The 15050-nt window shown below is 43.6% G+C and overlaps 2 protein-coding genes and 1 long non-coding RNA gene across 5 annotated transcripts in view; 2 read left to right on the forward strand and 1 right to left on the reverse strand.

Moving 5' to 3' along the window:
* nf1a (neurofibromin 1a) overlaps positions 1-15050 on the reverse strand; it is a 60570-nt gene that overhangs the window by 10257 nt on the left and 35263 nt on the right. For all 3 annotated transcript variants that reach the window (XM_071472052.1, XM_071472053.1, XM_071472054.1), the window contains 10 exons: positions 7146-7578; positions 6681-7021; positions 5828-6030; positions 5334-5527; positions 5117-5257; positions 2446-2725; positions 1099-1313; positions 714-775; positions 476-617; positions 90-191 (listed from right to left, as the gene is read on the reverse strand). In XM_071472052.1, coding sequence (XP_071328153.1) covers positions 90-191; positions 476-617; positions 714-775; positions 1099-1313; positions 2446-2725; positions 5117-5257; positions 5334-5527; positions 5828-6030; positions 6681-7021; positions 7146-7578 — 2113 coding nt within the window. The remainder of the gene's footprint in view (positions 1-89; positions 192-475; positions 618-713; positions 776-1098; positions 1314-2445; positions 2726-5116; positions 5258-5333; positions 5528-5827; positions 6031-6680; positions 7022-7145; positions 7579-15050) is intronic.
* Positions 2956-9829, forward strand: LOC139614624 (uncharacterized). The gene is made up of 3 exons (XR_011687103.1): positions 2956-3800; positions 7749-7907; positions 8172-9829. It is a non-coding gene; the product is annotated as an uncharacterized lncRNA (long non-coding RNA).
* LOC139614622 (protein EVI2B-like) lies at positions 10997-14227 on the forward strand. The gene is made up of 2 exons (XM_071472055.1): positions 10997-11137; positions 11697-14227. Exon 2 carries the CDS (start codon positions 11724-11726, stop codon positions 12996-12998), a length of 1275 nt encoding a protein of 424 aa, XP_071328156.1. The 5' UTR covers positions 10997-11137; positions 11697-11723; the 3' UTR covers positions 12999-14227.

A 15050-nucleotide genomic window follows, 5' to 3' on the forward strand; every position in this document is an offset into this window, starting at 1 on the left:
ATTTGATTTAACGTAGCAAAGACATTCTACTGCAGAAAAAATGGAATTGGAAAATCTTGGCTGCAGGTGGAGTTACAGTGGGTGTGTACCTTGCTGAGTAGAGGCTGCAGCTTAGTCAGAGCAATGACCGTGGCCTCTATTAATACTTGGCTGTTGTAGTTGTCCGGCCCCTTCAGACAGCTCTCCAGACCCTGTGATGGAGGGATGAAGACCCACAAGAGGGAAACAAGGAGCAACAGTGACACCTTATATAAAACTTCGCCACGTGACAGAAGGAAAAAACTGATTCAAACTGTGCCTTCACTGATTTACTATCACTATCACTGATGAACATGAAGACAAGTGACATTTAGTCTCTGTATGAAGTCAAATGTGTGACAATATGGTGGAAACGTGTTGTCTCCTAGTGACAAACACACTGGTGCTGCGGTGAGGCCTGACTCAACAACGACAGTGACACACTCTGCGCACTCACCCGGTCAATGCTCAGCAGGGGGCTGGCCTTGCTGAGGATTCGGATGATCTGTTTGATCTGGCCGTGGCTCACTCTCTTACTGATGCAGCCGAACACCACCAGTGCTCTGGGCTGCAGAGACGGGTTGTACTGGAACGCAAACCTGGAACCCAAACACACACAGAGACGCGTATGACGCACACTGCACATTCATGTTCTCGGCACTGATGCACTGAAACAGGATGGAGGACGTTCATACTTCTGCGCGAGCTCTGTCCACTGGTCCAACCACTTGCAGGCTGGGATGTCCCTCATACACGCCTGAGGAAACACAAAGCAGACACACACAGTGAGGTGCAGACCAGTTTTCATTTTGACAGATGTGACAAGTCTAAAACGATGAAGCTGTCGAGGTGGGCAACACCTGAGCAGGTAAAGAACAGAGACACTTTTAGATCATCATTTTACACTGATCGTCATTATCACAAGTATTTAACATGGAGAAAATATTCTAACAAATGCTGTGAATGCCGGATACAGATGTGTGTGATCTCCCAACACTCTGGAATCTAGTGTTTTTCTACATGAAATAAATGTACTAAGGGAACAGAGGAGGGGTGAGAGGCTTGTGTCTCTCTGCTGACCTCCATGATCTCCAGCAGAGCCTCAGTGACGGTCTCCAGGGAGGACAGGGCGAACGTCTCCCTCTCATATGAGCCCGGTGAGAAGGAGCGGTCTCTGTAGCTGGAGCGGAAGGCGATGACGGCGGCTGACTTGACTTTGCTGATGCCAAACAGCAGGTAAAACTTGGGCAGGGAGAACTCGGTCAGGCTCAGCCTCAGGACCTGCTTTGTCTCCTCTGAAAATATTCAAGACAGCAACAAAACTGATATGGAGAGAAAACCACGTCTTTTACTTATTTGTGTGTGTGTGTGTGTGTGTATGTGTGTGTGTGTGTGTGTGTGTGTGTATCCACTGCGGTGTAACCTCTGCTGTCCTTTCACCATGAGATTACTGACATGAACAAATGGCTGATTCAGGATTTTAAAATGATAACGTAACAGAAAATCTTAAAACTGTGGAAGTCATTTGAAGACGTACATCCTGAGGTTCCCCAGGGTTCCATCCATTTATATATGCTCCATCTAGGTGAGATGATTCATAGGCGTGGCTTTGACTAACATTTATATGCTGATGATACAAATATATATGTCCTAAATAAGTCTGAAAACCCCACTAGCTTGTCCACATTAAAAGACTGTTGGAAGCTGGATGTCTGTTAATCCTTCAGATAAATCCAGGAGAAAGTGAGATTCTCTGACAATGTGCATCTAATTTGAAAAGACTCACTTTTCTAACTGCACTAAATCTTCTGTCAGAAACCTAGATGTCTTGTTTGACTCCAACCTTCATTTTGAGACTCAGATACAATCCTGCTCCTATCATTTAAGGAACACTGAGCATTTCTGAGCTCCAGAGACACAGAAACCATCACACATGCTTTCACTTCCTCACACCAGATACTGTGATGGTCTCCTCACTGGCATGAACCAATAAAACAATTCATAGACTTAAAGCAGAACAAAAAGCAGCAGCCGGACGAACTAAACTAAGAACAGAGATCATATTATTATCCTCTCTACATTTGGGAACAGAACATTATAGAATAAATTTTAAGATTCTGCCTCTGACTTTTAAAGCACGTCACGGCCGCAGACTGAATCTCTGCATACAGTTCTGGAACAACCTGCCTGATGAACTTAGACTCAAAAACAGTGTCTTCTTTTAACAGCACTTAAAAATAATTTCTTTGATATATTTCACATGTTTTTACATTTCTTTTTTCTTTTTTGAATTTGTCTGCATGTGTTTGTTTTGTTGTTTTATTCTTGTGAAGCTACTCTCTGGTTTTTATAAGAGCTGTATAAATAAACTTTATTATCATCATTATTACAACAGCAGGCTTGAACACAGCTGAGGTCAGTCCTCACCACTGAAGTTGAGCTGTGAGCAGGTGCAGAGGGAGTGGATGATGTTGATAACCAGACCGTGGGTGGAGGCCCTGAGGGACAGCGGCCCTGTGGCTACCAGCAGGGTCACCACATGGAACAGGTAGGGCAAATGGGCTGCAACATCCAGAGAGTTGTTAAAGGACAGCATGAGCATGTAGCGTGCCAAGATGGCGATGTCGTCCCACATCAGATGCTGCTCCAGCGTGGGCGTTGGCGACAGGCATGTCTTGTCTATGATCTTACACATCCGACCAATCACCTGTCACAAAGACGGAGAAAGGAGCGACGTTAAAACAGAACTTCTCATACCATCCTCAAAATGATGATGAAAAAATAAAACACCAATAAACAAGTGTTCAGGCAGCAACAAGACAAATCCCATGTCGTGTCACACCTGGTGTGACACATCAGATCTCAGCAGGCTGCAGAGTTCAGCTCATGACCATCTGTAAACACATCACTGACATACGACAAACTCACTACACATCAACCATCACTCCGTCCTGTCTACCACCAAGGTGATGAGAGCAGAGTCTGTGCTTAAGACTAAAACATTCAGTAGATCATCACCACGAGTCGACCTCTTCATCATTGGATCCATTACTGATTTAAAAGTGATTAGATTTTGATTGATTTCCAAACCCACAAGTTTTCGTTCACTTCTTCAGCTTGATGCTGTCGACTTCCTGTAGCTTCAGCTGTAATCAAGTTCTCAAACACTGTACACATCATCACATCAGATAACATCTGATCATCACCGTGGAGAAGCTGTAGTGACAACTACAGATCAATCTAAACCTTTAAGAACATGTCCCAGACTGACTAACGCATGTGACCCCAGTGAGGGAGACACGGAGCTGATACACGAAAAATGACCACAGCTAGAAAACAGCATTTTTTCAAGTCCTGGGTGACAAAGAGTTCAAGAGCAGCAGACAAGAGTCCATTGTCTCAACAGGTCGTGACTTCATATAGTGACCCTGTAGAAAACACCAGCATCAACACTCATGTGCGCTTCAACACACATGTACTCTTGTTAACATGACATTCTTAAATTCAGAGCAACACTTGGTGAAACTGCAGTGACTCTCTGAAGGGAGTAGCTCTTACATTTAAACACTGACGGGCTTTTCTTAGTCAACAGTCTTCACAATGGACTCTATTCAGTGCAGTGCTGCTGTGTGCCTGGCTTTTCTTTTGTCTGTCTGTGTATGTTGTGTTTGTTTATCTGAGTAGAGCAGCACACAGATGATGGACAGTGAGTGGATAAGTTGGTCTCTGTGGATTCTCTAAGTCAGGAGACATTTACAACTGTGGATTAATTTCTTCTATTAGTAAGTAAATCTTTATTTCATTTAACGCTGATTCCTCACATCATATTTAACAAAAGTTCCTTAGTTCACCTCCTCATTAAGCTACAATTCAGAGCTGTAATTCATCCAGTTTTCAATTAATGTTGTGGACTTTTAGATTTGACTTCAACAATATGGAAAAAATATTTTTAAAATCAAATATTTGGAGAAATACATCTAAAATGAGAAAGGTGGAAACTATATAAACTGTGAACTGAAGAAGTCGAGATGTGAAACAAAATGTGTGTGTGTGTGTGTGTGTGTGTGTGTGTGTGTGTGTGTGGGGAGGGAGGGGGGGGGGGGGGGGGGGGGGGAGGGGGGTGTCTGAAGATCACCAGGGTTTCCTATTGCACTGAACCATTACTAATGTCCTTCATTTGCAAGTCACTTTGGATAAAAGCGTCACCTATAAAACTAAATTTAACTTAAATTAAGAAGAATTTACTAACCAAATGTGTAGATAGGGCATTAAGAGTCACTCTGAAGTGAAGACGTGCACTATTTTTACCAAGATGAAAAGGTCAAAAGAACAGTTGACTAAGTGATTCAGTCCCAGTGCATTATGGGTATGTGTATTTCTGTATTTCTGAATCAGGAAATCATGTGGTTGTTGTAGCTGCTTTGTCTTTTCCTTCCTCAACCTCTTCTTTCTGCTGCACATGAAAAATCAAACAGTGAAACACACACTGACTGTGGATACACACACACACACACCCACTTACACACACTTACAGTGGCTGGGATGAGAGTATTGATGCACAGCACTGCTGGTGTGTGACTGTTACAGAGGAGCAGTGTGTTCATGTTTGTTGCTGCAGCTAAGTTAATCATTTAAAGGAGAAGCGACAGCCAACAGAGGCCTGACCTCAGTTTGTATCACGGACAAAGTCCCTGACTCTGTGCGTGTCTGTGTGTGTGTCTGTGTGTGTGTACACTTGTAAATGCTACATAGTGAGGGTGGTCCTCACTTTCTGACGCACAGGGCTGTTTGAGGCTTAGGACCTGGTCTTAGGGTTAGAATCAGGTCTAGGTCAGAGTCTAGGGAATGCATTATCAACAACTGAGGTACAAGTGCTTGTGTGTGTGTGTGTGTGTGTGTGTGTGTGTGTGTGTGTGTGTGTGCAGTGCTCACAGACACTGCCCTGCTCTCTTGTTGAAACCAAGGTGGTGACATCATGACGTCCACTGGTGACGTCCTGTGTCACGTTATTATAGCAACATGATATTAACATGTTCAGACCTCAACAGAAAGAATCTGAGTGGGTTCACACTGTGCAGGTGTTAGCTCAGAGTCTCACCTTGCTGGACACCAGCTTGACGTTTCCTGAAGCCAGAGCCACTGCAGTATCAGCCATGACCTCTGCTTTGATGGAGCCCAGGCCTCCTGTGGCACTAGTCTTAATGAAGCTGTCCAACACCACATCAAGCAGGTCTGTTATCTGAAGACACAGCCACAGAGTTAGAGGCCAAATCCCCCACACACCTTTACTCAGACTGTGGGTGAGGTGCACCCACCTGGCCCAGGCTGCCCCAGATCTTGGCCTGTATGGACGGATACATTTGCTTTTCATTGATGGTCATGGTGATGAGCTTGTCCAGAATAGCAGTGACGCGCTGGCGCTTGGCATCGTCATTGTGCTTACAGAAGCGAACCAGGTTGAGCAGCCAGGGCGTCATGTACTCCAGGCAGAGATGCTTCAGCTCAATACCTGTGACAGACCAACAAAGAGACATGTGAACCAACTGCTGGTTCACTTTATAACACGAGGTCCAGCTCAGTGTGTGGTTAAAAGACACTGAGTGGAACATACAACATGTGTAGAGAGTTAGATGGTCCAAACTCAGCTGGATCAGGATCCTTAGTCCTGATTTGAAATGGGGGACTAGTCTAGTTTCCTCTCCAGCTCAACTGATAATCACTTTCTATCACAAATTTATGCCACAGGTGAGAGAAGGTGTGTGATGTTTGACAGTGTACAGGTGAGAGCAGGCGTGTTCAGTGGACTCACTGGACTTGCTGAAGCCTGAGATGCACTCCTCCAGAAACTCCAGAGTCAGGTGGGGCTCGTTCGCAGCCAGAGTCTTGCTGATGGAGACGATGAAGAGCGTGTTGTTGGCTGGGATGCAGAGGCCGGATGTCTCCAGGAGCTGACCCTCTATCTTCAGGTTGAAGGTGCAGGTCAAAGCACACAAGAGGTTGTAAGCTGCAGACCTGTGGGAGAGACGTGTCTGAAGTGTTAAACTCCAGCTGGAGCAGTGCAAACACTTTGTTTTCAACTTGCACCATTTCTCATTTCTCTTTTTACCCGATAAACTTTGGTGGAAATCAAAACCCTGAAAGTGATGTCACTTAGACATTGTTGTCCTTTAAACTTTGTGTTGACAGTTTGTGCTCATCTCTTTCCTGTTTCAACATGACAATGTCCCCATGCACACAGGTTGAAAAAGAAATGGTTTTCCCAGTAGCACAAAGCCCTGATTGTGATCCAGGCCATCACTTAACATGCTCTTATGTCTGAACAGAACAATTGAACACCCACAGTTTTGAACTCACATGTTAAATACAGGTATAATGTTCAGTTGTCCACATACTTTTGGCCATGCAGCATAGTCTAACCTCTAAAACACTAAACACTAAAAACACACAAGGTAATTTTATATGTACTAAAGTGATTTGAAATGTCTGTAACTGCGAATCCTGACACAAAAGACACTGAACAGGTGAACTGTCTCTGAGATGAGCTGTCGGTTGCTGCAGGTTAAGTTAGAAATTACAACATATTTTCTTTTGCAGCTCCACCTGTTTCATTAAAGATGGTAAAACCACTTCCTTGAGTAACTCTGCATCACTGCAGAACTGACCTGAGGCTGGGGTCGGAGCTGCCCAGGTTCAGCAGAGCGATGTTAAGCAGAGTGCCAGGAACATCTTTGGGTCGGATCTTGGTGTGCTGTGGGATTGAGTCGGGCTGTGACAGTTCCCAGCGTGTCCGGATGTGGATGATGGACTGGACGATGGCGTCACACTCCTGGTGCATGAAAGTGAGCGGTGTGCCCTGGTTGGCCATGGTGAGGGTGAACTGGCTCTCATCCACCAGGCAAATCTCCTCAATCTCTGAGGCATAGTAGACGTCGTTGAGGAAGACTGGCTGGCCGAGGACCCGGGTCCGCTCGGCTGAAGTCACCTGGACTGCTGTCGAACCCACCTGATCAACGAGAAAATTAGACTTAAGGCTCCAATTTCTCTAATGAGTTTACCAACCTCTGCTAATCTGATCCAGGTTAAGTAGTCACCACCTTTTAGTACAGCTGTTATGGCTACAGCCTCACCTTTATTGAGACCTTGGTGTCTTTGTGGGCCAGCTTGAGGGCATTGTGGAAAACTTTCAGGTCTTCCTCCAGGGTCAGCGTGGCCGCAGGGAGCTTCTGCTGGTCGGGTTCGATGTGCTCTGCCAGCTTAGCCGGAGAGTCGATGAACTGGAGACGCTTGCTGCCTTTCAGGCCTGTCAGTAGACGTTCATGGTACTTGGTGTACTCCCTCACCCAGGTGTTGCAGTTGTAGACATAAACAGCTGCTACGTTCTCATAGGCAAAGCCAGGAAAGACCACAAACCACTTGGATAGGAAGTCGGTCTTGAAGCGATTGCTGGGTCCTACATGTGTCAAGTCTACTACAATCTCATAGGGTTTAGCGTAGTAGGGTTTGAGGGTGAGGAGCACATGGTAGATGAGCAGGTCACCATTGATCTGGCCTGTTTTGAACCTAAAGAAAAGAGATTTAAAAAATTAGACAGTCAAATTTAAAATCAGACCTTCTGTAGTAAATGATGCATCATTGGGTTCAGTCTTGTACATGAGCCCACCTTGACTTGTTCATAGCATCGTATGTTTTAGTTTCTGAGAGACTTCTTTTTTTATCTCTTTTCTTGTAAGAGCTATTCAGCCTCTGTGGTAACAGACCAGAGACCCTGAAATAACCAGACCAGCGAAAGACCCAGAGAGGGGGTCAGGAAGTGAGTTCAGAGCTTCTGGAGAGTGCATCTGCAGCAGGTATCTCACTCCATCAAGACTACAGCTGTAAGACTACTTCAAGTAAGTGCTGTAAATATGAGATCATGCAGCTTCTTTCTGAAGTGAAACCTGTTTCTACATGATAAACAATACAGAATCAAACTTCAATGTAAATTCACCTTTCTGCTCTGTATTTTTTGCCTTGGCATTTTGTATGTCAGTGCATTATTTAGGGCTAAGAGTGATTCAGTACATTTAAATTAAACAGTTGAGATTTTTAGGCTGTAAATGATGCAGAGAGTCAGATTTCTGACTTTGTTCTTTCTAAACTTGTCTTGACTTTAGCACAATGGAAGGAACCAGAACATCCCTCTGGCTGTTTCTGCTGCTCAACCAGCTGCCGTTCTGTCCTACTGATGCAGGCCAAGGCCTTTCAACCATGCAGACAAATACAAGTAAAACAGAAGATCCGAGTGGCAGCTCAACCCCTTCCCTGGAGACCAGCCTCACCACTATTGGCCACACAAACTTTCCTGATACAGAAACCAATGACACTCGTGCTGACTGCTTGATCGACACTGAGATGGGTCTGGTTGCCATAGGTTCAGCAGGAGGGCTGATTGTCTGCCTTCTGGTTGCTACCGTTGTATTGGCATGCCAGGTCTGCCATATTCAGCGCCGGCTCTATGCCCCCCGAACGTCCCGGTCCAACATGGACCTGGTGAGCAGTACAAGCTACTGGGACACTGATCGGCCAGAGGTTGGAGGAATGGTTGGGCCGTGTGACGCCAGTGTTGTGCTCGAGGAGGTGAGAGCAGAGAGCGAGATGGAGGAAGAGAGGCAGGCTGAAATACAAGAGACGAGGGAGGAGGCTGGGGCAGGACTTGAGGAAGGGGCTATGGCAATGGCTTTTGACCCAGACGAAAAGGCCTGTCAGATGCAGTGTTCCAGCTCCAGGGACTCCTGTCTGGAGGTTCCCAGGGATCTGGAGAACATGCCCCTTGTTGTGTGAGGGGATAACCTCAGTTAAGTCCAGCTTCAGACATGTCACTCAAGACAAACAGCAGCCAGTCACTTCAGCTCATAGAGCTTAGTAAAAAACTAGTGCTGATAGAGTATCTAAGTTATCAAGAACAGTTTTTGGAAACCTTTGAGACAAAGAAATAGATTCTTCAACAAAAAAACTTATTTCACTCAAGAAAAGAGGCAGAGGTTCTGTAGTATATTAAACTAAAACTATTTGATCAAAGAACAGGTCAACAAGATTACAACTCTGATGATCCAACCAGTTTTTGATTCAATGCTAAAGATGTTTTGGTTGGTACCAAAAGAGTATTGAGGATCAATAGACAGTAATATGTATAGATTTTAACGTATGATTCTACTAGTGGAAATATTTTTTATAATAACTGTGCTCTATGTAGAATTAGACATATTTCAGTTTTTCTGATATTAGTTCTGCTGACTGTACTTCACTGGACTTCCTGTATTTCCTGTACTTCACTGTAATTCCTGTACTTCACTTGTACTTCCTGTCTTTGGTCAAGATGGACACAGTTAAGTTCCACTGATCCACAGAAAAAGCAAATGTTTTAAAAAGTCTGGTGTATATTTTTCATCACAATTAGTCAAACATAACTTTTAAACATTTAACATGATCTACTTCACTAATTACACACTTACTGTAAGACGCTTGATTTGGTTCAATTCTCATGTTTAACAACATAACTGAGTGAACACAACTTAACAAAGAGACAAACAAGTACATCAGTACTTTTAAAGTATCACAGGGATCCCAACATCTCTTCCTGGATGTGTACAGAAATGATGGTGAGAGAGTTGAGTTCCATGTCTGCTAACAGTCCTTTTTGTATTAATTGTCTATGACCTTTTACCTGTACTGTGCACACTCTGTAATACAACTGCTCTTTTCAGACTCTTGTGTACATGAAAAAGAACCTGTTAAAGTGTCAACTATTAAACAAATAGATTTTTGCTTTGTATCAATTGCTCCGCTCAAGTAAACATTACATCATCATGCAAAACAATAATGTCAATTAAAATCTAAGACAAAATGGGAACAAGAAAATAACGACAAAAACAGAGTAAAAGCTGCTGCAGCTTTGACTTTCTACAGAGTTAACCTCGACCTTTGTACACCCTCGTTCAGAGCGGGGGGGGGGGGCAGTCAGACAGAGAAAGGGAAGGAAAGAGAGAGAGAGAGGGGGAGAGAGAGGCAGAGCGAGGAAGAGAGAGAGAAAGGCAGAGAGAGAGAGAGACAGAGAGGCAGAGAGAGGGAAAGAGAGAATCTCTAGATCACACAATGCAGCAGCGAGACGTCAGAGGCGTCTCTTTATTCATCAAAGGGTTAAACTGACCATTCATGAATATCCAGATTTATATTGTGTAACCCGATAAAGCCTAAAATATTGCAATATTAGTTATGGGCCATATCACTCAGCTCTAGGTCCAAAACAGCAACAGATGAACTAAAATTATTTCTAACTTCTCCAATTCCAGCAAAAGTAGAAAAGCTCATCAAAAAAAACATAGTAGTCGATACTGCACTTCCTCAGGTTCTTTGTTAGTAGGATGGAGAACTCTATTAATCAGTGACTACGGTGTAAAATATATAGGAAGACCAAGGTTTGGGGTTGTACAGGCTCCTCAGACCTTCAGACTGTGGGTGTGGTGATTTAGATTAATGTTAATCATTGTGTTAAATGCGTTTATCATGTAAAATGATCCTTACTGGAAACAAAGAGGGAGGTCGTTGTTACCTTCATCTTCTCCTGAGTGAGGAGAGGAAGACTTCCTGACATGATTGATCTGTGGAGGGTGGGTGTTTTTCACTTTCACATCTGAAAACAGTGTGGACCTGAACATGGATCCATCACTCTGCCCATCATGCTTGACGGCTCAACAGAAAACAATGTGTATGATCTCAATTTAATGGTTGTATATAGAAGACATCACCTCGTCTCTGCATCTGTCTCCGAAAACATTAATGTCCCTTTACTGGATTTTAACTGATAATAATTCACTTCTGTGTTTTGTTGAACATTTTGGATGTGGTCAGGCTTTGGTGTGAACACTATGAACACTATGTTTAGCACAGGCAGAGGCTCGTCTCAGCTTCACGTCACGCTTCCTGTAAGTGAGGCAAGAACCAGTCTTTCAGCAGAGACACCGTCCATGTCGTTAGTTCCTGCTTTGAATTCAGACCGCCCGCAGCAGAATATCTTAAAACTGTTTCCCTCTGAATACAACAAAGCAGATGCATTAGGGCAGTTATCTGTCGGCAGTCGTTGGTAAGTACGTTTTCATCATCTGAATTATAATTGTTGTCTGATGTTCGCCTCATATCTCGAGGCTTTGGACTGATGCTGGAGATAAATGGAGCAAAGTGTCCACACAAAGTGTATTAAACCTGAGGCATGGATGAATTTGTCGACAGACAACTTGTACATATGTGATAAACTGAAACAGTCCCACCACCACAACTTAACAGTTACCGTCACAACTACATCACTTTGGAGCCATCTGTGACTGAATCATTGTGATGTTATCAAAGCGAGCGCTTACTTTCTTGATTAAACCTTAAGATGTTTTAATATTGTAAAATGTCACCAAAGACCAGTGAGAGGTGACTGTGAGCACATGAACCTGCTGACTGGTTAGCTTTAAAAATACCAGTATGAACCACTGAAACACCAGTTTAGAGTTGCAGTTTGAGGAAATGATGCAACACCAGGTTTCATTTCACAACACCATTCCTTTTTTACTCAAACTCCTTTCAACAATTTCCTCATCAAATGACACTGCTGCAGTTTATCTGCTGTGTAACTTCCACATTTCCTCTGTTCACAGCAACCAGCCACAAGACTGAAGAACACAATGACCATCATTTTCATAAGTCTCACTTTCATATGGCTGCTGCCACTGACAGCAAACAGCATGGTGACATCGGGCCAGAATCAAGACTTCACTGATGTGAGGATGCGACGTGAGGTGACAGGAAGTGAGTTCACTCAGGGTCATCTGACAGCACAGGAAGCAGAGGTTTCAGGTCATTACATCACACCATCCCTCACAGCCAACATCGAACCATCAGAGGAAAGAACTACAAATCCCAGCAGTGAACCTTCCCTGAGAACAACTCCAACAACATCCTCCATGACATTCTCACCGGTGAATCAAAGAGCAGCAACTCCAACCAATTCCACACTGTCTCAGTTAAACAGCTCAACAGTTGGTGCAGACCTACAACCTAAAGTCACAACATCAACAGCAACGGTTGTAACCAGTCAAGCAACCAACCCAACCACAACTACAAGGGTTCCTCCAATACTAAGCACCTCCACCCAGAGTCCAGACACAGGAAAGACGTCGACTCCACAGTGGACAAGTGAGAAAATCACTCATCCATCTACACAGCTCGTCTCTACGGGAACCAGCTCTACCAAGCCTGCTGACAAGTCTACAAGTACAAGCCCAGTCACAGGTGGTGATGCTAGACCTTCTACCGGTTCAACCAAACCTCCACTGGTCACAACAAAGACAACATCAAACCACAAAACCAGACGAGATCAACAAAAGGAAAATGCAAACAAGGAAGGAAACCACAGTAAAGTAGCGGCAGGGATAATAGGTGGAGCCCTGACACTGATGATGGTGGGATTCCTGGTCATCTTCATAAAGAAACGGAAGCTTCTGAAGAAGCAGATAACCACCACAGACTGGGCAGGTCCTTCACCTTTTCTAGACGGTGGAGCTGACAACGGCCAAGTCACACTGAGGTCATCTAACCGAATTTCTTTCTCCAGCTTCCTGCCTCAGAGACTGTCCAAAAGGTTGTCCCTGCTCCCAGAGACGGACGAGGAGTTAGAGGACATGACACCGGCTACTACATTTGGAGATAAAAATCAAGGGAATACGTTTGGTCAACAGGCGGATGGAAATAATGTACAGGAAAGCAATGGGACTGCTGCAGCTGTGCCAGAGATGAAAAGCACAGGAGACGTTCCACAGACTGTTGAAAACTCTGGCTCTGTGACCTCTTCACAAACCAACCACCTGCTCTCCACTGATAACAACCAAGAGGCTGCAAACCTCAGTCCAGAATCTGCAGATCCTCATACTGTATCTGGAGCTGTGGAAAACACTGAATGATGGCCTGGCCCAACCTTAAGAGCACTCACCAAACCCTCGAACACATCCAGCAGACATGTGCATTCACTAAAGCTTGGCTTTTTATTAGTTTTTCTGGGCAGCAGTAACTGTGACTGAGAAAAACAGGAAACTAACAAACTTGTCACTGTTTAAGGAAATCACACATCTTAAGCTGTTTATCCAGATCACAACTACAAAACCTGAAAAGAGGTGTAATATTAAAAATTATTAAATATTATATGATATTAAAGAAAAGAAAAATGTCAATAGAACACAAGATTTTAAATTGCATCATTAATGTTAGGGCCATGAGTCAGGTCACTGGATCCTTAACACCAGACCCACCATGTAAAACTGTCCCCAGACCTGAAGGGTGTAAATGTAAAATGCTTTTTTCCTGCCTCACAACCAGAGGAGAAAATAGAACTGCCTCTGTATTTATCTTTCAGCTGATAGGAAAGCAGAAGGAAATGTGTTGGTGAGAAGGAGCAGTGACACTCTGCACATTTCATGTATGACACCAGCTGTTTATACCACAAACATTTTCTGCATCTTGACTGGATGAGGAAGTTTTCAAAGTGTGAAAACTGACTCATGGTTCAAACTTCACAATTTTGTTTGTGCCACTGAATTACTGTCTGCAGGCTGATGTGACGTGAAGAGAAGGGTCTACACCCTCTGCAGTTACACATTTTTGCATTTTCTATATCACGTTTCAAATCTTTCATAAATATATAGAGCTAATTTCTAAGTATCTGACCTGCATATTACAGTCAGTCTAAAATGGCTTTACGAACTCTTTTGTGCGTCAGTGGAGTTGTGGGCACCACCATCATAAAACCACTGCTACACCACAGTCAGACACACACACCGTCTTCCACAGACTCAGCACTTCTCAGTTTCCAGCTGCAGCTCCTGCTGACGCACTGAACAACACAATGAACAACACACTGAAATTAACTACGCAAAATGAAAACATATGATTAGATAGATTCACTGTGGACTGTAACATTGGCCTTCAGAAATATTTTAACCTACACCTGCTGTGAGTCTGGATCCAGATCCAGGAACTATTACTACTCTTGATGTATTTCCTGTGATCAGTGTGGTCATGTGGTTTTCATTATGTGCATTTAATAATGTATGTAACGTGTGTGTAGTTCTCAGGTCAGACTGTTTTTGTAAGTTGGTCATAATCATGATGCTTCATTAAAACATCTGTAAATGTTCTTCGTTTTGTTTCTGTTGTTTTAACACTGATCCTGGTGACGCTGGTTTCTGTCACGTGTCTCTCACTGGTTGTGGTTGTGGCTTTTATTGCCACATTAAAAACAAACCTACTTCCGCAAACATAGTTGTTATATATTATATAATTATTCTACAACTAAACATGGACTGGTTAAACTATTAAAATATTCAAACCGGGTCAAAGGCTAACGGTCAGGTGACAGCCATGAGCCAACACACCTGGTTCAGACCATGTGACTGTCAGACAGTAACGTCTAATGTATTTCAGATTCTCAGTGGAAACTGGTGTCAGTTCAATAATCTCTGACAACTCCTTTCTTCACCTTTATATTGATGAAACCTAAAAGAAATTATAAGCTGATATTTAACTGATGTTTGTCACTGACGTCATCTCAACAGCCTCGTTACATTATATCTGTTTCTTCAGATGTTAACTGCTCCTCTGGCTGAGTGCCTGCTGTTGATGAGCAGGAAGAGACGAGGATGTTTCTCTGAAAACAGCTGCTGCTGAAGACGACGCTCTGAGAGCACAGACAGAAAAACCTCTGGAGGTTTGTTGTTTCATGATCAGCACAGTTATAAAAAGTGACAACAGCTTTGATCCTGACAGTTTTTGTTCAGCAGGATAATCTTCACGAATGACTCCACTTTATGATGTTTGAAGCCTAAATACAATCAGCAGCAGTAAAAAGCTCATGTTAGGCTATAAACCAACAACACCACGGTCACATGACTTCACCGTCACCACCACTAACCTTCAACCTGTAGTTTGATTTAGCTCTGAGCTCTTCTACAAAAGCCTTT

The sequence above is a fragment of the Trachinotus anak genome, unplaced genomic scaffold (assembly GCF_046630095.1).
Source record: "Trachinotus anak isolate AG129_WGS33_773 ecotype Australia unplaced genomic scaffold, CSIRO_AGI_Tana_v1 ptg000034l, whole genome shotgun sequence".
NCBI lineage: Eukaryota > Metazoa > Chordata > Actinopteri > Carangiformes > Carangidae > Trachinotus > Trachinotus anak.